The 26,590-nt window shown below is 35.3% G+C and overlaps 1 protein-coding gene and 1 pseudogene across 1 annotated transcript in view; one reads left to right on the top strand and one right to left on the bottom strand.

Annotated features, from left to right (window-relative positions):
* Positions 1–6,100: 6,100 nt before the first annotated feature.
* TMEM67 (transmembrane protein 67) overlaps positions 6,101–26,590 on the bottom strand; it is a 41,987-nt gene continuing 21,497 nt past the window's right edge. Inside the window, exons 16-28 of the mRNA XM_061171411.1 lie at positions 25,518–25,616; positions 23,621–23,719; positions 23,279–23,365; positions 21,672–21,771; positions 21,438–21,577; positions 19,743–19,883; positions 15,461–15,541; positions 14,855–14,971; positions 11,285–11,401; positions 11,074–11,178; positions 10,420–10,522; positions 7,143–7,285; positions 6,101–6,195 (exon numbers count right to left, since the gene is read on the bottom strand). Of these exons, the coding sequence (XP_061027394.1) occupies positions 6,115–6,195; positions 7,143–7,285; positions 10,420–10,522; positions 11,074–11,178; positions 11,285–11,401; positions 14,855–14,971; positions 15,461–15,541; positions 19,743–19,883; positions 21,438–21,577; positions 21,672–21,771; positions 23,279–23,365; positions 23,621–23,719; positions 25,518–25,616 (1,413 nt within the window). The 3' untranslated portion in view covers positions 6,101–6,114. The remainder of the gene's footprint in view (positions 6,196–7,142; positions 7,286–10,419; positions 10,523–11,073; positions 11,179–11,284; positions 11,402–14,854; positions 14,972–15,460; positions 15,542–19,742; positions 19,884–21,437; positions 21,578–21,671; positions 21,772–23,278; positions 23,366–23,620; positions 23,720–25,517; positions 25,617–26,590) is intronic.
* On the top strand, positions 17,007–17,319 carry LOC133077294 (signal peptidase complex subunit 1-like; annotated as a pseudogene).

Here is a 26,590-nt window from a genome sequence, read left to right as displayed (position 1 = left end):
GTAGTTTTAGTAAGCAGCAGGTCACTATATATAAATTCCATCATTCTCTCCCCAAGGAAAATAAACAGGTACAAGTTAAAGATGATCAGACTGGTAGAGACCAGGCCCAGTGACAGGCTTGACCATGGCTCTCTCAGTCAGGTCAAGACTGTGTGTGATTATTTTTTTCTGATTCCATCAAGTAAAAGAATAAATATGAGATATAAACTAGAAAACTAATAGCATCATAGTATTAAAAAGTACAAATATTGCGTAAACAAAAAATAGGGGGGAAACGTACACATGCCATCACACTTATACATGCTGAAAACCTCTCTTGTAATCTTGCTTAATATAGAGGCCTCACTCATGTAAAACAAACTCTAAGAGAATCTAAGAAAAGAACGTGGGCTGCATGGTTTTGGAAACTATATTGCCTTTTGCTGAAGGTTTAAAGTTGCCACATTAAAACATATATAGTATTAACATACAATATAGTATGTCACATTTTACATTATGATATATCGTATATCATAGCATATAAGGAAAATATCATACAGAGTCCCATTTGGTGAGATTATATTTATAAAAGAGGCCTTACATACTCTGGATAATGTTTTGTGTTTTTTTAAGATTTTAATGTAAATGTGTATTTTATTAAAATGAAGGAAGATTCCATAATCATTAGATTTTTAATGAGCTTTTTTTTCCTCGAGACATGACCTGTTTTGTGATTCTCTCTCTTATATTTCTACTTTTAGCATTCAATTCCCAAACCTGGGTTGAAAAAACCTCAGCATTACATATACGGGGAGGGACAGTAGAAGTGAGGAGCGGGGACAAGGTCAAGGTCCTGAAGTGCGGCGCTAGGGAGCCCTGTGCCCAGGCTCTGCAGCCCAGGGAGCTCAACACCCTGGAAAGCTGGCCAGAGTTCAGCATGCGCTCTACTGCCATCCGCTGTCACTGTTGCTTCAGTCAAACAGGGCAGAAACGTCGAGTCTTAACATCTTTGAGATACCTGGAAAATAGTCCAGTCTAATAAGACAAATCCTCTCGCTTTATATAACATAGTATCACAGTCATTTGTTCCACTTCCTTACCAACAGTTGGTATTTTCAGTTTTAAGATATTAGCCATTTTGATGGTTTGGTAATCGGTGGTATCTCTTGATTTTATTTTGCATTCTCACGATGACTGAGGTTGAGCACTTTTCACATGTGCTGGTTGGTCATTTGCGAACCCGGTTTTGGGAGATGCATACTTCAGTTTTTTGCCCATTTTTCCATTGGATTGTCTGTCTTTTCCTTATTGATTTGATGAGTTCTTTACTCTGGATGGAATGCTTTGTCAGATATATGTTTATAAATTTTTTTCCTCATATTGAAGTTTGTCTTTTCATTCTTATAATGCTATTTTTTGATGAACAGAGTTCCTAATTTCAACGTAAATTGAAAATTTACATTTACTGTAAATATGCATAATTGTAAATTTAATGTAAATAGTGAAGTCCAACTTACCAATGGTCGGTCTTTTCTGGGTCTTAAGACATCTTGGCCTACACCAATGTTATGAACATATTTTCCAATGTTATCTTCTAGAAGCTTTATCATTTAAACTTTCACATTTAGATCTACCATCTGCTGAAATTGATTTTTGTGTGTAACATTGGGGTAAAGATTCATTTTTTTCTCTTGTGATATTCAATTGAACATTGAGAAACCACCCTTTCCTCACTGCACTGCATGTCACCCTTGTCATAAATCAAGTGACTGTATACCTGTGGCTCTGTTTCTAGTCTCCCTCCCACTGGTCATTTGTTTATCCTTGGGCCACAGCCATGTATTTCTTTTGTAATAATAACTATAATAGAAGGAAAGTTACTTTTTAAATCCTACAGATTGCTTTGATTGGGCAGTTTGTCTACTGTTCTAGCACTCCCGGCAATGTGACAGTGTCTTAATACAGGCTCCCAGGGGACTAATCTGGGTCTTTCTTTCATGATTAAATATTCATGGGACTTACTACCACTACTACTACTATTACATAGCTAACATCTACATAGCATTTACTATGTGCCAGGCACTCTTCTAGGCACCGTACACACATTAACTCATTTAACCTTCCCAATAACTCTCTGAAGTAGGCACTATTATCCCCTTTTACAGATGAGCAAGATACCCCAAATCACCCAGCTACTACGTGGTGGAGTCAGGACTTGAATACAGGTAGTGCGGCTCCAGAGTTTGTGTTCTCAGCCACTATCCTTTACTGCCTTACTGCCTCTCTTATAGGCAATGTATTTTCTTGTGAACCATGACATGCAGCCAAGCAGTCTCCTAGCCCATGGACCGTCAATTATACCAGAGCAATCTGACTGTGGAAGGTCCCCTCTTGCCCCTCTGTCCATTCACTTACTCTTCGGGGTACTGAGTATTCATTTGTAGGTAGGCTGGGAAACTTAGCTTGGTTAAACTCTCCATGCACTGTGGCTTGATGTAAAAGCCTTTAATGATATGGCTCCTGTTTTCCTTTCCAACCATCTCCCTCCAAAACCCCCAAATGTACTGTCCGGTGTTCTTTTATGGGATAGTCAGTCAGGTTCGGCCACAAGAGGAGACACAGTAGAGGCTCAGGAAAACAAAGTTTATTATACTCACAGGTCAGAAACAGGAGGCACCCCCGCCATGCAGAGCCACATGGGGAAGCACCAGTGTTGGTCAGGAGGCAAAGGGACAGGAGTGAGGGGAGAGCCTAGGCCATGGCCTTTATTAGTTTCTGCATTTCTGCAGGGAAGGCAAGGCAGGGCAGGGCAACAACTTAGGACTGGTTAGTCTGAATAATTACAGCAGGCTCTAAGCTATAGGAGTGGTCCCTGGTTGCCTGGTACCTGGTCCTGGGATGACGAAGGCAGAGGAATATTGCTTCCAGGGGGGTAAGGGCCAGATAGTGCAGGTATGGCTCTGGATTGGTGAGTTTGCATATCAGAGGCCTGCTTCTGTCTGGGTCCTTTGCTACCTCTAAGAATTGGCTAGTCCCAGCAGGGCAGTCTCTCCCCAGTCAGAAAAAAATTTTAAGATGTTAAAACATCATAATATACAGAATATTTTAAAAATATATATAAACAATATATGTATTCTGTATTCAAACAATCTGTAGTAGCCAATGGCCATGTGCTTCACCTCAGAGCATATATTGTTCCTTGCTTTGATTGCACTTGTCTTGTTTATCTTTAAATCTTAGATCAAATACCACTCTGTCAGGTCAAAGCCCTGATGACCAGAGATGCGCAGTTACGAGCTTTCCCCACATCACACCCTAGTGGCTGTAGCACTTTTCAGATTGCTGTAATTATTGGTTAATATACCTGTTTCCTCTACTAATTGTCTTACCCTTCTGAGGGGCTCGGGAGTGGAAATGGGTAGAAATGTTCCTTGAATGAATGTATAAATGAATAAGCAAATGAAATAAACCCTCCCTTTCAGAGACAACATTCCACTCTCTACTCTTTTCTAATCTGTACCACAAACCACACCTACAACATGGGGTAACAGCTCCTTCTTGCCTCCTTTCACTAAAGGTCTGACATCTACCAAGGCCTCTTCCTTGTTGAGGCTGGGGTGACTGAGGCAGAAGTAAGGTCCACGATTTTCATTGCTTAGTTACTGAAATCAGTAATCTCAGTTTTAATATCATAGAATTAATTTATTAGCAAGATAGAACATACATTTGAAGGCACATATTTCAAACTAAAATATTTTAAAATTCCAGTGTTCATAGTTTACTATTATAAGCCTGTCTTAATGAATTAATCCTTACAACAAGTGGTAAGCAAAGGATATTATTTCCATTGTAAAGATGTGGAATGAAGCTCAAAGATGCCAAACAACTTGGTGTAAAGTCACAAAGCTAGTAAGTGACAAAGGGCAAAATTCGAATTCAAATCCATGGCTTCTGTTACTAAATTTGGAGCATTTTCCCATTAAGCCACACTGCTCTTCAACTTACCTTTATTTCCCCCGCAGTTTTTATTGTCAATGTTTACCGACAACAAAAAGGTTCATGTTTCATGCTTGCAAGCACTGTGTTAATGGTCATTTTGAATGCTTCTCAATCTAGGTAAACAGCAGAGCCTTCTCAAAAGGCAGTTTGCTAGGGCAGCAGTATGAGAGAAGTGAGTGAGTATAAACATCTCATAATAGACTGATCTGCAGAATCATTTCAAGGGCCTATGCATTTCTAAGGAGGATAGAAAGCACACAGCAGCTTGTAAAGAACCTCTAGGTGAACCTAGGGTCATTATGAAATGACCAAGAGATTTATCAAATGTTTCTATGTAATCAGTAAAGTTAAGGATATAATATACAAAGTACAGTGGGTTGGTTTTACAGAAATAAGACAAAATATTATGGGTCTAGTAGAAAATTAAGCACATGATCACAAAGTTTAAATCGTGGCAATATGAACACAAGAGCCAATAGTGTATGAAAACCTGTACACCCTTTTATGTATCTAACCAAAATAAAAATAATATTGTACAAAACTACTTTAAAATGATTTTTTAAATGTCTTTTCTCTGTCTTAATTTATCAGCAGGTGAGCCAACCGATCATATTTTTTGAAATTTCCACTTAAATACATTCACACGAATATTAACTTCTTTTATGCAGAATGAGAGTTGTATTTCTTTCATAAGCTTCTGAGTAGGTGGCTTTAAAAATCCATGCTGGTACATTTACTTATCTCTGAGGCTTTTAGAAAGGCATTTCTGTACTGTGACCCTTAAGAAACCGGAGTTTCAAATCCTCAACTTATTAGCCTCCCCTCTTCTCAGTCATCCTCAAGATTCAGAGAATGTAAAGGATTCAGCTTTAGCAATGGCTGGGGACACCCGCCCCAATACTGTTGTATTCCTAAATGCTATTTCATAAAATACATATTAATAAAACAGGAAAGAGAAACACCAAATGTTTTATTCTATATTTTCAATTCAGTAATATAAACAATATTTACATAGCATTACATTTAAGTATTTACACAGCATTAACATAGAAGGCAGTAAGAAATGTTGCTTTGGGGGTTAATGACCATTATACTTGAAATAAGGTGACTTTCAAGTTCATGGTACACAATGAAAAGGATTATTAAAGAGCATACTGAAGAAAAATAATATCATGGAAAATTATTAGCTACATGGCTCAGGATTTACATTAATTATATTTTGGCTCCTCATATTTTTTTCCTTATTTAAAAAAAAAAATACTAGCCTACTAACTTATGAAGCCTAAGTTTACTTTCAATAAATCACCTTGTTAACATAACTTAGTTTGTTATTTACAATCTTTAAACGTAATTGAAGAGCAAAGCTTTGGGAGTGCTCTTACAATGTTAAGTAATGTATAAATGTATAAAAAACTATATTGAGGAAATGTCACATATTACAGCTCAATAATGTAAATGATATTAGAGATATAAACATACTTCATGGAAAGAGTATATTGACCTAGTAATACAGGTATACAAAGGAATGACTACGTACCATTTCACGAGGTGCCTATTAATCCAATATTGAATCAGTCCACTGCCAAACAGGGTGAACAATTAAAATGAGGCAAATTGATTCAGCCCATATACAATTTCAAATTTCTAAGTAAACTTGAAAATATTTTCAACATTTATTTAACCATAAAATATGTAAAACAAAATATTGAATTGAAAACTAGGCTTGAACTTGGAATCAAAATTCTTTTTCAATGTGAGAAAATGTAGTCAAATCTAGTTCATAAAATAATCTACAGAGACAAATGATGGGGACTGTTTTGAATATCATTAAAAAAATGTTATGCTGAAAGCAACATTTAGATTTTTTTTTTTGTCCCATTGTCAGAGCTATCTAGTCTATGAGCTGGTGAATTAAATACCATGCATACTATGAAAATAATATTTTCCATTGTATCACACTACATGTTCACAAAGCAAGTTATATATCTACAAGTTATAAAAATCAATCTTTCTGTAGATTAAAAAACAAATAAAAATAGAATAATTTGTATTACAAGTTTTAAAAAATATGGCAAACTAACCTGATAATCATGACTTTTTTGCCATGATTATAATTGTCTTTATCTATTCAATAAATTAAATCAGAAATCTTTGATCCACCAATGTTTTGGATGCCAAATTCTTCTGTCCTACTGTATTACGAATAAATCTAAAAATCTGAAAAAAAAGTAAAACAATTCAGAAGGAAAAATATATATATAAAGGAAATTAATTGTGCACATCAATTAAAATATCTAAATTAAACTAGCTAATTCTCTCAACTATTTATTTTCATGTATCAGACATCTGAATTCCATGGTGATACACAAAATTATTTCAAGACTATTATCATCTTTCATAATTCTGAAGCAGTGTGCGTCCCTATTCAGAATATATTTTTATAAATTAATAATACAAATCCCCTTATGTTCACAGGAATATACTTTTAAATATTTGGCAAGGCAAGTTTCCTCTAGCTCTAAAAGCTATGGAAACATCAAAAGAACTGTGAGGAACAGAATTTGTTCATAATTCTAGATCTCTATCAAAAACTATTACATTATATCTTATTAACTCATACACTTCTTTGACATAGTGGGGAATATTTGGGTGATATGAATACTAACATTTCTAGAACAAATTTGGTTTTTCTTGAAGTCTCCATTTCAGGCTCCACACCCATCCACGCAATTGTTTTCTAATCCAAGCAGATAGGGGATGTGTGAGAGTTACAAGTTAAAGTGGCTGAGCCTAGAGCTAGATCTCAGAGCTTGCCTTTTTGTTACGGTAACATCTGGTGCAGAGGGTGAATGGGACTCTAATTACTGCTCACTGCTGGCATCTAGGAGAGATGGGTAATTTAAATGTCTTCCTATTAGGTTTCTTTCACATTTGCTCAAGCAACTTATGCCTTCCCCGAGACCTCAGTACTTCATTGACCCTGAAGGAAAGTGTAGAATGAACCTGGTTGAAATGTTTTTCCTTTTTTTGGCAGGGCTAATCATATTCTAAATCTTTATAAATTCCTAGTGAGAGTATACATTGTTACTCTCTGCTATAAAAATAAATATCTACTTCTAACATATTTCTTTTAAATGAAACTCAGAAAAAATTCTTAAATTTACCTCTTGCTGTAGGTACGTAAGGAAGGATGCTAAAATAAAATTTTGGCAAGCCAAATCCACAACACAGAAGAACATCAGATCATAAATAAGAAGAGTGGCTTCATTTCCATAATACAGAACACTGCTGAAAGAATAACTTTCATCTATCAAAAAAAAGCAATTTATAAGACATAAATTAGAAATTTAAAAATAGAATAAACCTGTGATAAATTGCTGGTGATAAAACTTGGATAATTAAAAACAACTAGTTACTATAATACTTCATGGCTATTGTATGTCAATTATACCTGAATTTAAAAAAAGACAAAAATACTTCATGGTTTACAAAAAATAAACAAAGGGTATTAAAATTTGCTAATCTAAAAGGTTAATCAAAGAACTCTGCTCATAAAAAGCAGTTTTAACATTTGCACCAAGGGTTGTAATTGCTAGTAGTTTAAGTATACAGTCAATATCTTTCAATGATCAGGTAATGAATATCCTTTCTCTATTTGTTTATATAACTAAAGGCTAAAGAATCTTAGAAAGATTCTCTAAGATAGATTAAGTTTAAAAAGCAAAACACACTTTTTTGTACAGCAGAGAATTAACACAGCATTGTAAATCAACTATACTTCAATTAAAATAAATAAATAAATAAAAAGCAAAACAAAACCAGCAAGGACTAGAATAGTGTGCTACAATTTATGTCTCAAGTAGTCCCCTAAGGTTCTTCTCTGAGACTTCTTCTCTTCTCACTCCCCAAGTAGGAGTTCATCCTTTTTGGGATGTGAACACCCTTTTAAGATTCTGATGAAAGCTACAGACCCTTTCACGAGAGGAAGTGGGGGAAGTACACACATACGAATCTTGCACACAATTTCAGGGAGGTACAGAGAATCACTTCAGTGATTCAGCTGCCCATGGACACCCAGTTAGGAACTCTTGTTTTATATAAGAGGACATCTGGCTTGCTGCTAACATTCTTTTTTGATCAGGGCGTTAGTTATAGAAATATATTCAGTCTGTGAAAATTCACTGGCCGTTAAGCTATATCCTTACAAGATATGCACTTCTGTACATATAGTTGTATACATATTTTAAAAAAATAAACAAGCCAGCAATATACACTCTTCGTGGGTGACCTTTCACTGCCATTGCTCCAGCAATGACCTCATTTGATGAGACTCCCCAGCTTATTGTGTGCCTTTACTTTCTCCTAAGATCCAGTCCCCCAGTTGGCTTACTGGACATCTCTTCCTAGATGTCCCAAAGGTACCTCAAGACACAACATATTCAAAACCAAATTCATCCTCTTTCCTTCAAAACCTGGTCCTCCATCTGCACTCCCAGTCTCAGTGAAGGGTGGCACCACCACCAACCACCTAGTCACACAAGCTGGAAATCCGGATGATTTTTGACTACTCTTTCTCTCCTACCTTCTTTTCCTTAACATCTCTGGCAATCTTTTCTTCTTTATCCTCATCACTACTGCCTTAGCTCATATTTTCCTAATTTCCCAATAGAGATGAAGAAGTTGTTGATGATGATTGTATTATTATTATTATTAGAAATGGTAACAACATCATTTTTCTGAGCGCCTACCCATACCAGGTTCTTTACACAATGATTACACATGTGTAAACGCAACAACCTTTAGAAGGTTATACTTAATTTTATAGAGAGGGCATTAAAGTTCAGAAAGGGTAAACAACTTTCTCAGGTGCACAAAACTAGTAGTCAGATCTTGAACCCAAGACCAGAAAACTTTGAAAGCTATATTCTTAATGACTAAGTTATATTGTTATAGTCTTACATCTGTTTAACCCAACCTATTCACTACTGCCAGAATAATTCTTCCAATTTATAAATCAGATATGCTGAAGGCTTTCTGATGACATCCATGTTCATTAGCAGTGGTTTCCAAATTGTTCTGACCATGTATCCTTATCAGAATAAAATGCTGAGCATGCATCCCATAATAGGCGTAGTTTATTAATTACTACTACATATAATTTTTCCAAAATATAAATTAAGAATGATGGAATTGCAAATATACAAAGACTTTTTAATATTTTATTCTCACACCTCCATGGATCAACCTGCACACACCTTGTAGGACAAAAATTGTTTTAAAAATGTTTTTGGAAACAAGTGCTCTATAGGATAAAGCAAAACTCCTTAGGGTGTCAGACAAGGCCTTTGGGATTCAGTCTCTGCCCTCTTTATCGTTCATGCACTCTCTCACTGACCCACTTCGTTTGAGGCTTCAATCATAAAGTTCGTAAGTGTATAACGCCCTTTTCCCCTTCTGCACAAACGTCTTCACCTCTCTTACCTGGACCCTCCTGTTTGACAACACCAACTTAATTTTTAAGACCCAGTTCAAACTTCACCATGTTGCCTCTCTGGCTTCATCCTGTATCTAGTCAGATTTTCTACTTTCCTTTCTGCACCCAGTGCAACCTGTGTCTGCACAGACTTCTATCCCAGCATCACTCCACTCACCCATCACATGCCTACTTTCCACAGTCTACTAAACAAGATGCCCAAGGGAGGGACCATTAGTCTGTGTATCCCAGGACTGACACAATATGTGACACTCAATAACACAAGGGTAAGTGATATCTAGGTCAGGACACTGGTTATACCATTTCCATTCTTCCCAAGCCACACAAGAGGTTATCAGTCACATTGACAGTGACATATATACTTCCTTTTTAATGATAAAAAACCATGTTTAGTCACTATTCCTATCACACAGATATGTGCAATTTTTAAAATGAAAAATTAAATGTTAAAGATAAATCATGAACATTATTCTTCTTTAAGTGTTTCATAAGTGTGCCACTGAATGAACAGTCCAATAAAATCTGAACTTTATGTATTTGTTTTACTATCTCTTCCATGTCTACCACTGATTTTGTTTTGTTTTGTTTTGGCCGTGCCATGTGGCATGTGGGATCTTAGTTCCTTGAACCAGGGATCGAACCCGTGTCCCTTGCATTGGGAGTGTGGAGCCTTAACCACTGGACCACCAGGGAAGTCTTGTTTGATTTTGAAATTCAGCTTTTTTTTTACTTTCTTGCAGAATAATTATCTTTTATATATTTGTTTCTTGCTATTGATACATGACATAATAAAACAGGACACAGAAAACTACTATAATTCCTTGAAGTTAACTAAGTTCATTATGTTTCCTATATAAAAGTATAAAATCAAAAGACAGGAACTACAAGCATGTTTTTTCAAACTTGGAAAATAATAATCAAGTTCAGCAAAGGCATTTGAAGGATACCATTGTAAAAGATGCTTTTTTCCATTGGTTCCATGAATTCCATTCCAAGAATTCTTTCAAGAAGCAATTTATCTTTTATAAAGTAGTCCATTTCCTTATGAACCTAATATAAAAAATGAGAGTCATTTCAAAAATAGCAGTGAAATGAATGCCTCCCAATTTTTGTAAAATCAGAAGGAGAGAAAGAAAAATGAATAGGACACAAAGAAAATCTGTTCTTCAAAGACAATTTACTACGCTGGACTTTATAACAAAATTCTCTTCACGAATGTTTTAAATTTTAAATGCTATTAGTAGTACTTAGGACTAGATATACTGAAAATCAATTTATAACAAGATTTTTAGGAATACAATCATAGCATATTTCTACAATAAATAATTGATAATATTTGTTAAGTAACAAAATTCCATTACAGACATATTTTAAAGTAATCATCATGCTAATAGACATGTAAAAATCTTTTCTTTTACATAACTTAACTCCATCCCTAAGCCACAGTATTAGTTTTTACAGCAAAAACAAACAAACAAACAAAAAACCCCACAAGGCGTAAGTCCATTGACTTGGTTGACTGAAGAAATAATTGACACTCCTCGTTAACTTTTTTAAAATAGCATTTTGATTCTAGCTTAAAAAAAAATGATGATACATACATGATCGATGAAAGAGCCAAGAAATTTATTCATAGTATGATATGCTTTTATACTCTGCTCAAAAGTACTTCCTGATGAACTCAATAGTCTAGCAGGGCCATTTTTCTAATGTGAAAAAGAGACAAGGATAAATGCAACATGCCTTACATCCTTGGTATCTAAATAACATGAAATACTGACAAAATATATGTGAATTGTACTTTATACAAACCCTTGTTAGTGTCTCATGAATTCTGTCATACTGTTGTCTCATCTGGCTAGAAATAGCAATTTGAAAAGTTTGACCATCTGTATTGGGTATCAAACCTCTTTGGCTACACAAATTTTCCTGAAAAGTTAAAAAATTTAAATTAAGATCAAGACTATGAAAATTTTGCCTATCTTAAAAAGAAAATACAATATTTAACATTACAAGATTTGGAAGCCAACTGAAATTGTACTGAACTATTATATTTGAGACAAAGAGATTCTAACAGTATCCAAGGTTCCCACTCCCCTCTAGGTTTTACTAATTTCTATTTCGTCATACTTCCTTGCAGGTGCTATATCATCTCCTTTACTCTGCCCTACTTAAAAAAAAATCTCATATTAAGTTCACTGTATATTGATATTCTTAGCTTTCTTTATAATTAATTTATTGCTCTTTAATAAATGACAAGAAGTCTAGTCTTAGAATTAACTACTTTTATAAATGGTCTTTTTTGTTTTCTAAACACTTTAATATGCTTCCTTAATTAATTCCAATAAAAAAAGGAGTGATACATGACCCAATGGTTAATGTTATAGACCAGATATCTATTTCAAGTCTCTTTGACACGCCTTGAATCCTGAGAACCATATGCCTGTAACATTTTGCCCTACCCCCGACCTAGCCAATTCTCATAGATGCTTCAGGGTTCAGCATAAGTATTCTTGCCTCCATTCTCGACTTTATTTGCTTACTCTGGAACTTAACATTCTCCTCCTTTATCTAAACCTAAGCTGGAAACATAATATAACACCTGGTTTTCTACTGACTTAAAGGCAGTCTATGTGTAGTGAATTTCTCTATTTAAAAAGAAAAAATTTTTTTTCCTGATTAAAAAAGCACATGCTGCTACAGGTAATTTATAAAATATGGAGAAATACAAAAAAAGAAAAAAAATCACCTACAACCTGAACACCAAGAGATACAGGTATTTTAAGGTATTTCATTTCCAGTTGTTGTCTAGGCATATACATATAGATGGCATAAAATTGGGATCATACTGATTTCTTTTTCACTTAACATTATATCCTCAGCAACTCTCCATGTCATTAAATGTTCTATAAAACGTGATTTTTAATGTTTACCTAGGGTTTCACTGTATAGGTAAACCAATTTACTTAATATTCTCTCATTTTTACATATTTTTTGCCCTTATAAATAACCCGTGATGAAGATCCTGAACCTAAGTAGTTATTCACATTGCTAATTATTTCCTTGAGTTAGATTAATAGAATCAGTAAGTCAAAGATAATGAACTCTTTATTTTTTTTATTTTTGGCTGCATCAGGTCTTAGTTGCGGGGCGCCGGCTCTTCCTTGTGGTGCGTGGGCTTCTCTCCTATTGTGGCGTGTGGGCTTCTCTCTAGTTGTGGCATGCAGGTTTTTCCTCTCTCTCGCTGTGGTGCGTGGGCTCCAGAGCACATGGGCTCTGTAGTTTGCGGCGTGCGGGCTCTAGCTGAGGCACGCAAGCTCAGTAGTTGTGGTACGTGTGCCCAGCTGTCCCGTGGCATGTGGGATCCTAGTTCCCTGACCAGGGATTGAACCCGCGTCCCCTGCACTGTAAGGCGGATTCTGTACCACTGGACCACCAGGGAAGTTCCAAAGATAATGAATTCTTAAGAAGCTCTTGTCAAATGCTTTTAGGCAGGTTTGTAAAAATGTATTCTGAGACCAGTGCCCATTTCACCCTGTCCTTGATGCTACTATTAGCTTTTTTAAAAAAGTTTGGTAATTTGAAGAAAGTAAAAATGTTATTTTTACATTCATTTCTTTTATGATTTATGAGTTGGATATTTTTTAGAGGTTTATTAGTCTCTTCCTGTTTATTTACATATTTAAAAAAATCTTTTTGTCATTTTTCCATGGGAGTTTTTTGTTTTGTTTTGTTTTGTTTTTCTTTTTTGGCCACGCTCTGTGGCATGCAGGATCTCAGTTCCCCAACCAGGGATTGAACCTGTGTCCCCTGCAGTGGAAGTGTGGAGTCTTAACCACTGGACCACCAGGGAAGTCCCTCCATTGAGGTTTTAACTTAGTTTGCTTACTGATTTATATGACTTTCAATAGTTATCAATATGTTTGTCATATTTACTATGAGAATTTTACCCCATGTCTTTTATTAATATAATTGTTGTCTACACAAATGTTCTACATTAATAAAGTAAAATCAACAAATGTTACTTTTTGGATGCTTTCTGTATTTTATGCTTAGATTACCATCTCCCAATCTGAAATATTCTTTTCTAGGTTTTCATAGTTTCATTTTTAAATTTAACCTTTCAGTCCAGGTATAATTTCTAATAGTTAACCAACTGATTCAGTTCAATGTATTAAATAAATTGTTCTTCTCTGAGATGTTGTTATCATCTATTAAGTTCTTGCAAGTCACAGGTATAGTCCCTTAATCAATAAATCCTATTGGTTTTTCCTCTTAAGTACATATTTTTCTTTTTAAATTTTCTTATGGAGGTTTTCTAATATACATAGTAGAGAGAACAGTAAACCATCCATCACCCAACTTCAACAATTACCAACATTTTACCAATTTTCATCTATCCTCCCAACTTTTTTCTTTTAAAGCAAACCCCAGATACCATGTTATTTCATCTGCAAATACTTCTGTATGTATCTCTAACCAATAAGACCTTGAAAAAAAATGCCATTTTCACACCTAATAAAATTAATCTTTCCTTAATATAATTTAATATTTAGTCTATTAAATCTCCAAGATTTTTCCCAAAGATTTTTTTATAGTTGGTTTGTTTGAATCAGGATCCAATCAAAGTCTACACATTATATTTGATTGTTTTTTTTTCTTAAATTTCTCTTATATCTAACAGTCTTCTTCCACCACCACCACCACCACCTCTCCTTTTCTTTTCATGCCTTTGATTTGTTGGAGACACTAGGTCGTTTGTCTGGTGAGACATCCTAACATTTTGCATCTGGCTAATTGCTTCCTGTGGTATTATTCTGTCTCTATCCCCTCTATTTCCTGTAAACTGGAGGTTAGATCTAGAGGCTTGATTACATTCAGGTCCAATTTTCTTAGGCAAGAATACTTCATGGGTGATATTATGTACTTCCTTACTGCATCATAAGAGGAAGTGCATAATGTCAGTTTTCCTAATTTTTACTTGTAGTAAGGTTGAGCCAGTGTGTTCAGATTATATCAACCTGATTCCTCATTATAAAGTTCCCTGTCATCCTTCACTTAATTGTTTTAGCATCCATTGATGATTGTAGCCTATAGGCATTAATCCATTAGTAATTACAAAATGGTGATTTTCTAACTTAGAATTCCTTTTACTTTCTTCCAACAGGAAGATCTTTCCCTCATGAATTATTTGGTTACTTTGAAAGAACTGTAGGGTGGAATTTGATTCATTCCCTTTCAGTGTTGAGGGTAATGAGTTGGTATCCTAGCAACTTTCAAAAGTAATCAATGAGGATTTTTTAAAAAGATTACTACAAATCCCACATTAAGAGAACCCATCTCTCAACTTAAAAAACAAAAAGATATAAAATACATTCATACCGCTTCTCTTTTAAGATTCATATTCATTTCTTCCATATTAGTATCGGCATGCCCATGTACTGATCTACCATGAATGTAATAACCAAAACATCTGTGGGATAACAGAAACACTGATATCTATCAAAAGAGAAGAAGAAGCAGTTAGCAGCTCATCTGCAAAACAATAAAAATTAAGTTCTTCTTAAAATTGCTTCCTTTCTCTCAAAATAATGAGGGTTGAATTCTTGGAAAACATATAAAGAGAATAATAAGATAATAAAGGATAATGAGGTTATTTTAAAAAGTAGATGCAAAAGAGACTGGAGACACTCCCAAGAAAGGAAGAAACAGGGTTGATATATGAAAACTTTTCAGGGACTTCAGGCTGAGTCAACTGTTTGGTGGCATAAGCAATTCATAATTAAGAAACTGCAAATAAAGAAGGAAAAATTAAGACAGTAAATATTAACTTGTAGCTTGTTATAACCATCTCTGGAATTAACCACCAGTGGAAATCAGACTAAAAATACAATCATAGCAAATCACTTTTAAAGCCTCTTGTAGTGTACTCATGACCTTTAAAAAGGAAGAAATAACAGTTGCGAGATAAAGTCAGAAAGTACTTACGTTGCTCATACAGCACAAGTCAACAAACTGTCGAATTTTATCTTCTATAAATCTCTCATAAAAGACAGCAAAGAACACAATCTGAAACATTAAGCCAAGTTCATGTTTATTAGATTTTAGGATTTAATTTTCTTTTATAGTCACAGTATAGTGTCATAAGAAAAAAGAAGTTCCAACCAAGAACATAGTGGCCAATAACAATTCCTGTGGGATAAAATCCTACTTATCATTTCTGATTCTTCTGTCAAAGGAAGGGTGCTTTGGAATTGTGTTAAGATTCACTGAGGGAGCTTATTTTGAATTTAAAAAACTTTTCTGTGTCATTAAAATAAGACAGGACAAACACAGGGGGAGGAAGTAAGGGGCTTTAAAAGCTTTAGGATAAACCAATGCATTAATGGCCAGATTTAGGTCTGGTTCTGCAATTCTGCTCATCTCCTAAATTCAAAAAGCCACTAGAAAAATTGCTGTTTTTCAAATTAATCTTCTCTGATAGAGTAGCACATAAAAAGCATATGTCAAGTATTCTGTTTCAACTACAGATAATGTGTTAAACGTTCAAATGGAATGGTTTCAAGTGTCTTCTTAGATAGATTTAATAACAATACTACAAAGGGAAGTTTTATAAATCAAAAGAGAAAAGTTTACATTGTAGGCCTTCTTAGATACACTTCAGAGAAAGATAACATTTCCTAACCACCCAATTCAAAGCTGTCACCTGCTGTCGCATTCCTAACTTCCACTCCCCTTACCTCCCCCTCTACTCACTATCTCATCTCCCTGCTGATGCCCTTCACAGCACTTGTCACAACTGTGACTTGTTCTTGTTACAGCGTATCTCTGCGCTCAGCACAGTGCCTCGCACATAAAATGTACTCAGATATGTAAATGAATATAGCAGGTGAATACTGAAAAGACTTTCCTAAATACTCTATGTACACATTTTAAAACTCCTTTAAATGACATGAAAAACAGTAACATTCAAAGTTTAAGAACTAAAAGATGCCACTTAAAAATTGAAGAAGCTGGGTTTGGGGAAATATAAGGAGTGAACAATAAAGCCTAATATTATGAGAATCAAGAAGAGTTTGTATAGACAAATTTATGGAACTGTAATAGGCTAAAGGAACTTTTATGGATATTTTAGGAATAAACACTGATAGTTTGAGAATGTGACCATGGAAATACTTTCCTATCAAATGACAGCAGAGTGGGAAACAAAGAACGAGGTTAGACGGTAGTGCCCAAGACAGCTAGTTGCTGCCCGAACAATCCTTTCCCTTCCCCTTAGTGACAGAACCTTCTTTGAGTGGGCACACTGCTGCCCAGCTGACAGTGCAGTGAAGTGTGGCCAGGTGACCAAGTTCTGACCAAGGACATGTCAAAGACACTTCTGAAAGGGCTCTCAAAGAGGAGAGGGTGAGCGTCCATTGCACTCCCCCGATTGGCAGGCCCACCAATCTGCACACAGGACCAGACCCCGGCGGCCCCTATGGTCCTTGAGTTGGGGCTGCCCTTGCCCCACTGCCCGCCTCCTCATCCAGTCATGCTGGAGCATCTGAGCTTGCTGCCCATACAAATGGATTACAAGGGCCAGAAGCTAGCTGAACAGGGGTTTCAGGGAATTATTCTTTTCTGCAATACTTGGATTTATCTATGGGTATGTGGCTGAACAGTCTGGGTGCACTACATAGTTATGGCAGGATTTGCTTTTCCATGTTTGCTGACATTTTCCTTCATGGCCCATTTATCACTGACACCCCCTCAAGTGGTTCGAGACTTGTTCTGTTTGAGACTCCGGCACACAAGACAAGAAACCAGGGGAAAAAAAAATTAAGAGGCATGCTAAAAACAACTGATAGGGGTTTTCATGATTCAGCTTTACTACTTTACCTGCTTGTGTTTCATGTGAAATGAGCTGAATTGTTTTCATACCTAAAACGTGAGCTAAAAACCACCTATGCTCAGCTATATATAAATTTTTCTCTTTATATTTTACTTCTCAGTTGGGTTTTGATTTATAAAACTTTTAGACTTTCTCTTAATAATCTTCCTCGGAAATGCAGAACAGAAAACAACACAAGTATGCAAACTTTCTTGCAGGTCTACAAAATAAGGAAGAATAAATGCCTCATAAATGATAATACAATTTAACTATTACAGTTTCATAATTCATTATGAGTAGTTAAGCTGTTTTAATGTTTTCAGTTAAAACTCATAGTGAAAAAAAAAGAGGAAAGGGTGAGGTCTTCTCCCCTGGCTCACCCCTGCAGCTCCATCAGCCATTATGGACTGCAAGGTGACCTTAGAGGTGAAGTCCTGAGGGGCAGAGCAGAACAACAGGCATCTGGGCCTGACAGCAGCCACCCTGACGGCCCTGCATTGCCGACCTCTGCTCTTCTTTCTCACGGGAGACAGAAAAGTCACTTTTATTTCAGCCACTGCTATTTGGGGTTTCTGTATTGTTGTACTCAACCAATATGAAAAGCTTCAGATGATATTCCCTTAAATTCTCTACACCCAGATAAATATGATCTATTCACAAAAACTTATACTGGTATATGTAAAAATAAATATTTTCTTACTATTATACTGATGATAAACATCAAACCCCATAATACGGTTGACAGACAGTAACTAGACTTATCATGGTGATCATTTTGAAATGTATAGAAATATCAAATCACTATGCTGTGTAGCAGGAACTAACATAGTGTTGTAGGTTAATTATACATCAAAAACAAACAGACAAATGAACAAACTCTTAGAAGAAGAGATGAGATTTCTGGTTACCAGAGGTGGGGGCTAGAGGGGGAAGTGGGGGGAACTGGATAAAGACAGTCAAAAGGTACAAACTTCCAGTTATAAGATAAATAAGTACTAAGGATGGAATGTGCAACATGATAAATATAATTAACACTGTTTTAGGTTATACATAAAAGTTAAGAGAATAAATCCTAAGAGCTCTCATCACAAGGGAAAAATATTTTTCTTTCTATTTCTTTAATTTTGTATCTATAAGAGATGCTGGATGTTCCCTAAACTTACTGTGGTCATCATTTCATGATGTGTGTAAGTCAGATCACTATGCTGTACACCTTAAACTTCTACAGTGTTGTATGTCAGTTATATCTCAATAAAACTGGAAGGGAAAAAAATCAAACCCCATATTCTTTTAATCGAATTTTATTTCAAATCCTAATTTCTGTTTCTCTTCCTTTTCCGATTGTCAAACTATCCCTCACTAGCTCTATCCTATAGCTTCAAGTTTGAACAAGTCTCACCAACTTAAAATAAATGCAAATTTACAAGAGTCTATTCTTAAGTTACGGAATGACACCTAGGTCCAATTCTGTAGGAATTTTGGGATTTCAATCCCAAAGACCTTTTAAAATAAGCTTTTAAGGCAAATATTTGCTCTCCAGTTTATAGGAAGTTCAACCTATTCTTTCTAGAGGTCCCACCTTCATTTGCTTACTTAAAAGTTAAAGAGATCTTAATCAAACTCATGGGAGTGTCTGTAAGCAAGAGAAAGAAATGCAGAGATCAGAGTTAAGCGCTGTAGCTGCTGCTTCTTTCTTTCTTTTCTTCCTTTCATTCTTTTTTTTAAAGCTTTAAGAAGATAAGGGAAGTAAGCATAGAAAAGATCCTCTGCTAGAGCCCTGGGACCTGAGAAGATTTATTTTTAGTTTCAGCTATTTCAAGAAATATTTCAAAGAAGATTTCAGAAGGGGTACTGGTTTTTGAGAGATTTAATGATATACAGATAAATGTAAACTATAAGTTACATTTCAAAAGAAAAGAAAAGATTAAGGGTACCTTAGCAATTCCTATCATTATATATAAACTAAATCCTGTGACTAGAAAGCTGCAGACTCTGAAAGACCCTTCAGAGCCCCACTATTGATAAGAAATGAACTCTGAAATCAGATTGCCTGGGTTCAAATTCCAGTTCTGCCAATTTCTAATTGCATGACTTTAGGTAAATATTTAACCTTTCTGTGCCTCAGCATCCTCAGCTATAAAATGAGGATACTAGAAGAATCTATCTCTGAGGGCTACTATAAAGATTAAGTAAGTTAATTTGCATAATGCAGTTAATTAACACAGTGCCTAGATTATCATACTATGTAAAAATTAGCTATTAGTTATTATTATTGTTGTTCTTATCACCTTCTTCATACTATAGAAATCATGTTGTGGTCAATTTTGAGGATTAGCATGTAAACAGAGTTAAAAATATAGAGAGGCAATGTTGCTTAAAAGAACAATCTCTTGTTACCTGTATAATTCCAATGACTAGCCAAAGAGCAGTAGACACCGCATATCTCAAAATGCGGCTATAAGGAGCTATGTAGCTAGGTGGGCTTCTGGAAAGACTAGAAGATGAGTCCATTAATGCTAAGTTCTTGAATCCCACAACCTGAAATAATAAGAAAAAATAATTTAAACAGACATAGATAAAGAAAACTCCTCTAGTCTGAAAATGAGACCCTCCTCTCTACTCCTTACCTTGAAAAACTAAAGTATTCAAGTTTGTATAAATGGTAGAAAATCTAGATAAAAATAATTATCCAGTATTTTAATTACAAAGTATTTAATACAAAATATTTAGCCAGTTCATTTGGTATTCTCTTCAATATGACTAAAGGCCAAATATAACCTTATTATCATATATACAGACAAAGCTCAAAAATTTCTGTCAAGAGAATAAAGCTTTCTTCAGTAAACTACCAATGAACAACCAGTATTTCATGAGTTTTAACATATGCCAGGCACTATGTAAAATACCTTTTATACTTTAAAACAGTATTTTCCAAAATGTCTTTTGAGGAAGATATCATCTTTGATAAAAGGAAACCATGGTTAAATAAGTTTAGTTAGTATATTATACGCACCTCCATGCCTTCCACCCTCATAGAATAAAAGCTCTGGAAAGTTTTATGGTAAAGGAATCTACATGACTTTATTGAATCCAGTGTTTTCCAAACTTACTTCATTATAATACTTTTTTCTCACATAATACCTTTTAAAGCTTTAAAAAACACTACTATAAATGAATTTTTGAGACAGTGTTCATATATCCTAGGGACACACACATTCCTCTAGGTTTAAAAAGGAAAGGAAGGAGAAAAGCGGGAAAGAAGGAAAAAGGAAGGAAGGCAGACAGACATACAAGTTAATAATTCGTATCTAACCTTACTTAAGCAGCTAATTCTAGAGTAAATCTGTTACTCATACAATTTCCATATTTCAGTCTCATATTCAGTACTGAATACTTCTTTAATAATTCTACCCAGACCCATGAAATAACTGTAAAGGGATCATAAGCATGTACCCATTCAGTGTGTCTTGTTAAGCTACAGCTCCAGCTCTTAAGACAGAACGCAGTCCATAGTAGGTGTTCAATGATAATTTGTTAGAAAATTTCAACCTTCTAATAGTGGTTCTAATACAGGAGTGAGAATATGAATAATGGGGGGGGGTTTCTTAAAATACAGATACCTGGGCTCGCCTCAGAGCTACGGAATTGAACATAATCTCGAGGGGTCAGGTAAGGCATAGGTATTCTGCAAAAGCTTCCTATGGGATTCTGCTACAAACCAGTGGTTTAAAAATCACTCCTTACCTACAGTAGACAAATTCAAAGAGACAGAAAGTAGAATGGTGGTTTCCAGGCGCCGGGGAGAGGGGAGAAGACGGAGCTGTTGTTTAATGGGTACAGAGTTTTAGTTTTGCAAGATGAACACAATTCTAGAGACTACTGCACAACAATGGGGATGTACTTAACAGTACTGAACTGTATACTGAAAATGACTAAGATGGTAAATTTCATGTTATTGTATTTTTTAATGGCTTGATTACAATATTTTAACCTTTAGAAAACTCTTCCATTGACATGAAAACTTAGCTGGAATTATATTAACATTTATGAGGTACCCATAAGTTGTATACAATTACATCAAACAGTTTATACCTCCAAAAGGAAGAGGACAGTAAGTACTTGAAAGAGTGGGTTAATTTTTCTCACAGTCTGAATTTCATTCCATTCATTTGCCACAAAATATGTTCTCCATATGCTTACGGGAACGGTAGCACTCCGAACACCACCCTCACCTGGTTGGGGAGATAAAATGAGTAAAAGCGTTTCACCTTCTTTGCTCTACAATGGTGGCAAAAGAATCTTGGTACAAATGGTTACTTTCATTACCTTCAACAGCTTTAAGAACCTTTCCTTTAGGTCGCTCCCAATCAATAAAGAATATGTCTATGGTAATCTGGGAGATAAGCTTATGCAAAAATTGCAGAGCCTGAGAATGACAAACAAAGCACCTTAAAGTACCTGCATTAAGCCTGCTTATGAAACCAACAGTGATTCTTTAAGAATGTCCATCGACAGATGAATGGATAAAGAAGATGTGGTACATATATACAATGGAATACTACTCAGCCATAAAAAAGAAAGAAATAATGCCATTTGCAGCAACATGGATGCAACTAGAGATTAACATACTAAGTGAAGTAAGTCAGAAAGAGAAAGACAAATACCATACGATATCACTTACATGTGGAATCTAAAATATGACACAAATGAACTAATCTACGAAAACAGAAACAGACTCACAGACATAGAGAACAGACTTGTGGTTGCCAAGGGGAAGGGGGCAGAGAGGGATGGACTGGCAGTTTGGGGTTAGTAGATGCAAACTATTATATACAGAGTGGATAAACAAGATCCTAATGTATAGCACAGGGAACTATATTCAATATCCTGTGATAAACCATAATGGAAAAGAATATAAAAAAAAGAGTGTCTCTATGTGTATAACTGAGTCACTTTGCTGCACAGCAGAGATTGGCACAACGTTGTAAATCAACTATACTTCAATTAAAAAAAGAAACAAACTTACTGTAATCACAAGAATATATAATTTTCACAAGTTACAAAGTCGTAATACCATTAGGAGATCAACAGATGCTCACAAAATAACGGAATCACCAATTCACAGAATTTTTATATACATATTAATTCGACTTCCCTTTTTCTGTCTTTCTTTGAAATAGGGATATGAAAGGAGACACACTACCTCCTCCTCATACAGGGATCTTGCATTAATTGTCTCTCTTTCCCAAGGTTTCCAAAAGCATACTTTGTTTTCTAGATCATCTAACTTCTTTATAAGTAAAGGTATTTCCAACTATAATTTGCTTGTCCTAATTAAAGTTTTAGCATGCTCTCACTGTTGGTTTTTTTTTTCCCTATTTCTGGTATTTTCATTTACAGAATATGTTTAAACTAAGGCTTCTTCCTAGCAGGTACATTATTGATCAAACAAGGGATAAAAATCTAAGTATGGGATGATTCCTCTCTTCGTGGAGCTCACAGATCAGTGGGAACATCAGACACTTAATAATCACAACACAATTGGATGAGATCTACCACAGAAGCATGTAAAGAGCTTCACATCCATCGACACAACAATGAAGTAGGGAGGGGGGTTGCCATGGGAAGAGGAGGAAAGGAATATGGAGGCAGAGAACAAATGCTAAGAGTTCAGCACTTTATCCAGCATGGTACCTTTTACTCTCAATTAACAGGTTAAATTAAATAATAATAAATTATTTAAGGCAGATCTTCAGAATAAGATATCTATTATAAATAAAAGTAGACTTCCTAGTAAAACAGAATTAATTCATGCTTTCTTCCAAAATTAAACTAAATTTTACACCAAAGATTTTGAAAGCAGTTTAATTTTAAAGACTTATGTGCTTATTAGCAGGTCTTTTAAATTCAGTAACCCGTACTTTGAAACTTACCTTCAGAGCAAAAGCACATCCCACATAAGTAACAAAACGTTCTTCCTGAGCCGGCATTGGTAGCAAAACAGAGACAGACTTCTGTGCCTATGATAAAAATTACGCTGCTAAATACGACCATACAAAGTTTTTACTAAACACAAGTTATAACCCAAAGAAAGCATGAAAGAGGAAGGTGGTGATGCACTCAATAAACACAGCACACTCAGGGAATGGTGAGTTTAGCACTTGCCCCAATACTCTTGATCAGAAATATCCTCAACTAAAGACAGTTCCTTTATAAAGAAAGCTTACAAGTTATTCAGGTACTGGCACTTAGGTTAAATTCAGAAAATCACTTACTTTGAAGAAAATAAGCCAGTAAAGACCTGTTCCCACAGTGACGATAAAGAAAACATTGGCCAGATCACCAGCATAGTAAACCAAGAATTTTGTAACTGTCTGCAATTTAAAAAGAGAATTACAGCCATTATAGACACAATCTATTTATACTATTACTTTTAATAACATGTTATCTACCCAGTTTCTCAAGCTTGAAGCCTTGTTTCATGTATACATGGATCAGTTAGAAAGACCAACTACAGCCACTTCCTAGACACCTTTTGGGTCCTAACCTTTTGATCCATTCCCAATAGCCTCTGTCTTATTCAACCCTTCTCATCTTTCACCATCTAAGAAATTTAGAACCACTTCCTAATTTTCTTCGAGTCTGGAATCCTTCTCTCCAATGTATCCTCTATACTACCATCAGAGTTGGCTTTCTAAAATGTAAATTGGATTGTGTTACTCTCCTTCTTAAAAATATACAGTGACTCCTTATTAAAATATAAATTCCTGACTCACAAGGTCCTCCACAACCTAGACAAAAATTAAATTTTTAGCCTCATCTGCCAGTTCCAACCACTTACTCAATAATTAACTACTCCACACTTTCATCTCAAATGTTTTGGGGAATGAAATGGGCATTGATTCTACAAATATTCTTCCCTTCTTCTCTCTGGCAAACTCTCGTGAGCTCTGAGGGCAGGGACCATGTCTCTCTTTGCTCATTATCACAACCCCCCCAGTGCCTAGTAGAGCGCCTGGCACTCAGACAGTTGGCTGTCAGTGACTATTTGTGGAATGCGCAGATAACCCAGCTTAAAGTTCACTTCTCTTGGAAGCCTTTCTTGACTATCCCAGACAGTAAATCAAGCCCCCCTCCTCTGATTCCTTGGCACATTAGCTCTGGAGTCAGGAAGACATCCCAGCACAAACAAGTTTACTACGTGCCTTTCTCATGTTCTTAATCAGCTAAATGGAAATACCACCTATTACGTTGTTGCTATAAAAATTAAATGAATAGGAAACTTACTTAATTAACCTCTGCCACAATTTCAGCATGTATAAAATGGGAATGATAATAATACCTAACTTCATAGAGCTATCGTGAGGACTAAATGAACTATACACGTAACACTTAAAAAAGTGCCTGGCACATAGTAAATATTCAAAAAATGATAGATAAAAATAAAAACAAACATAAAAAAAGATTAATTGAGAAGAGAAACTATAAAGTTAATAGAATAAAATATGGGAGAATACCTTTTTGATCTTGAGATAGGGGAGGCTTTCCTAAACAAGATCCTAAAAGCACATGCCGTAATATGAAAAACCTATTCAGATGTGACAATATTAAAATCAAGAGTTTCTGTTAAACAAAGTAACACATAGATAAAATAACACATGAATCACTCTTGGAGAACAAATTTCAACATCAAAAACCAAAAGTGGATTTATATTTAGAAAATACATAAAACTCTAAATAAATAAAATATAAAAACTTGTTTAAATAAACAAGAAAAACTGAAAACTTAATTAGAAAAATGGGCAAGGGATATAAACAGGAAGTTCACAGAAGGGGAAACCCAAATGATTAATAAAGCATATGAAGAGTAATCAGAGAAATGAAAATTAAATCAAGAATAACATACTACTTACCCCACCAAATTGGCAAAAAATGGAAAGGCTGGAAAAACAGCAAGTGTTGGTGAGGACGTGAGGAAACAAGAACAGCACTGCCGTTGGGTGCAGACTGGCCCACAGCAACACGGGAGGGAAATGAGCATACACCTCTCTTAGTCATGTACACCAGAGAAACTCAAGGCAACTTTTTATTCATTCTCTAGCTGTGTCTTATTAGAAGGATATAAAATAGCCAAAAGATAAAAATATACTTAAAAAATTCCTGTGATCATACCTGTAAATCGATCATGGGACTCCCAATGCGTCTCTTCCACCCTGCTGTCTTCAAAAGAGACAATAAAACAGCTAGTCCACCCAACACACCCAAAGCAATCTAAAGGAAAAAGAAATTTTGGAATTTATGTAATCTCATAATGTAATTTCATCCATGTTCAAAGATACTGTAAATAGAAAGTAAGGAAGTACTCAAAAAATGGTGGTGGAAGGTGGCTAAAAGGACATAGGAGCCAAATTTAAGGAACTCCAAATGGTCAAATCTGGGACAATTTGAGCAAGAAAATAGATAGTAATGAATTATTATTGCTAGAATAAATAAATATCCATATGTCCATACTGATTTAAATAAATAATTGAATAAATAAATCAATGTGGACAAAGGGACAGTTCCTCCTTATAGTAGAACTTGAATTAACAAATATAGAAGAAATGATGGAAATACACAATCACCATCAGACAAATGTCACAGTAACACTTTTTACTGGCAAGAATTAACAATGGGTGCTAAAATTAGAAGGCAAAAGAATAATGAGGAGCAGGATATTTGCATAATCTCAAGTATCTCCTCACAAGATACAAGATACTTATTAAGTATAAGTGGAAAAATACAGTGGAGAACTCTGTGCACACCATCTTAGCCATATGATCGAAGTTGAGATCACTGTTAATAAGATACACTGACATCAAGTATCTCCTGATATGATTTGCTGAGAAGGGTACAACATCATTTCTGTGGCATTTGTGCTAAAAGTACATTTAATCATGGGAAAATATCAGATAAACCCAACTGAGGGCCAAAATACCAGTGTCAGTCATGAAAGACAAAGAACGACAGAGGACCTGTCAGATCTAAAGATACACACGATGGCTAGAAGTAATATGTGACCCTGGACTGGGTCCTGAAACAGAAGAAGGATAGTGAAAAAAATCTGTAAAATCCAAAGAGTATTTAGATTAGTTAACAGGACTACATCAATACTAATTTTCTGATTAAGATCACTGTACTACCATCATGTAAGATGTTAACACTAGGGGAGGCTGGGTGAGGGATATATTGCAAATCTCTTTATT

Source organism: Eubalaena glacialis, chromosome 17, assembly GCF_028564815.1.
Source record: "Eubalaena glacialis isolate mEubGla1 chromosome 17, mEubGla1.1.hap2.+ XY, whole genome shotgun sequence".
NCBI lineage: Eukaryota > Metazoa > Chordata > Mammalia > Artiodactyla > Balaenidae > Eubalaena > Eubalaena glacialis.
The sequence above is the reverse complement of the archived record's forward strand: the minus strand, read 5'-3'. Positions and strand labels throughout refer to the sequence as shown.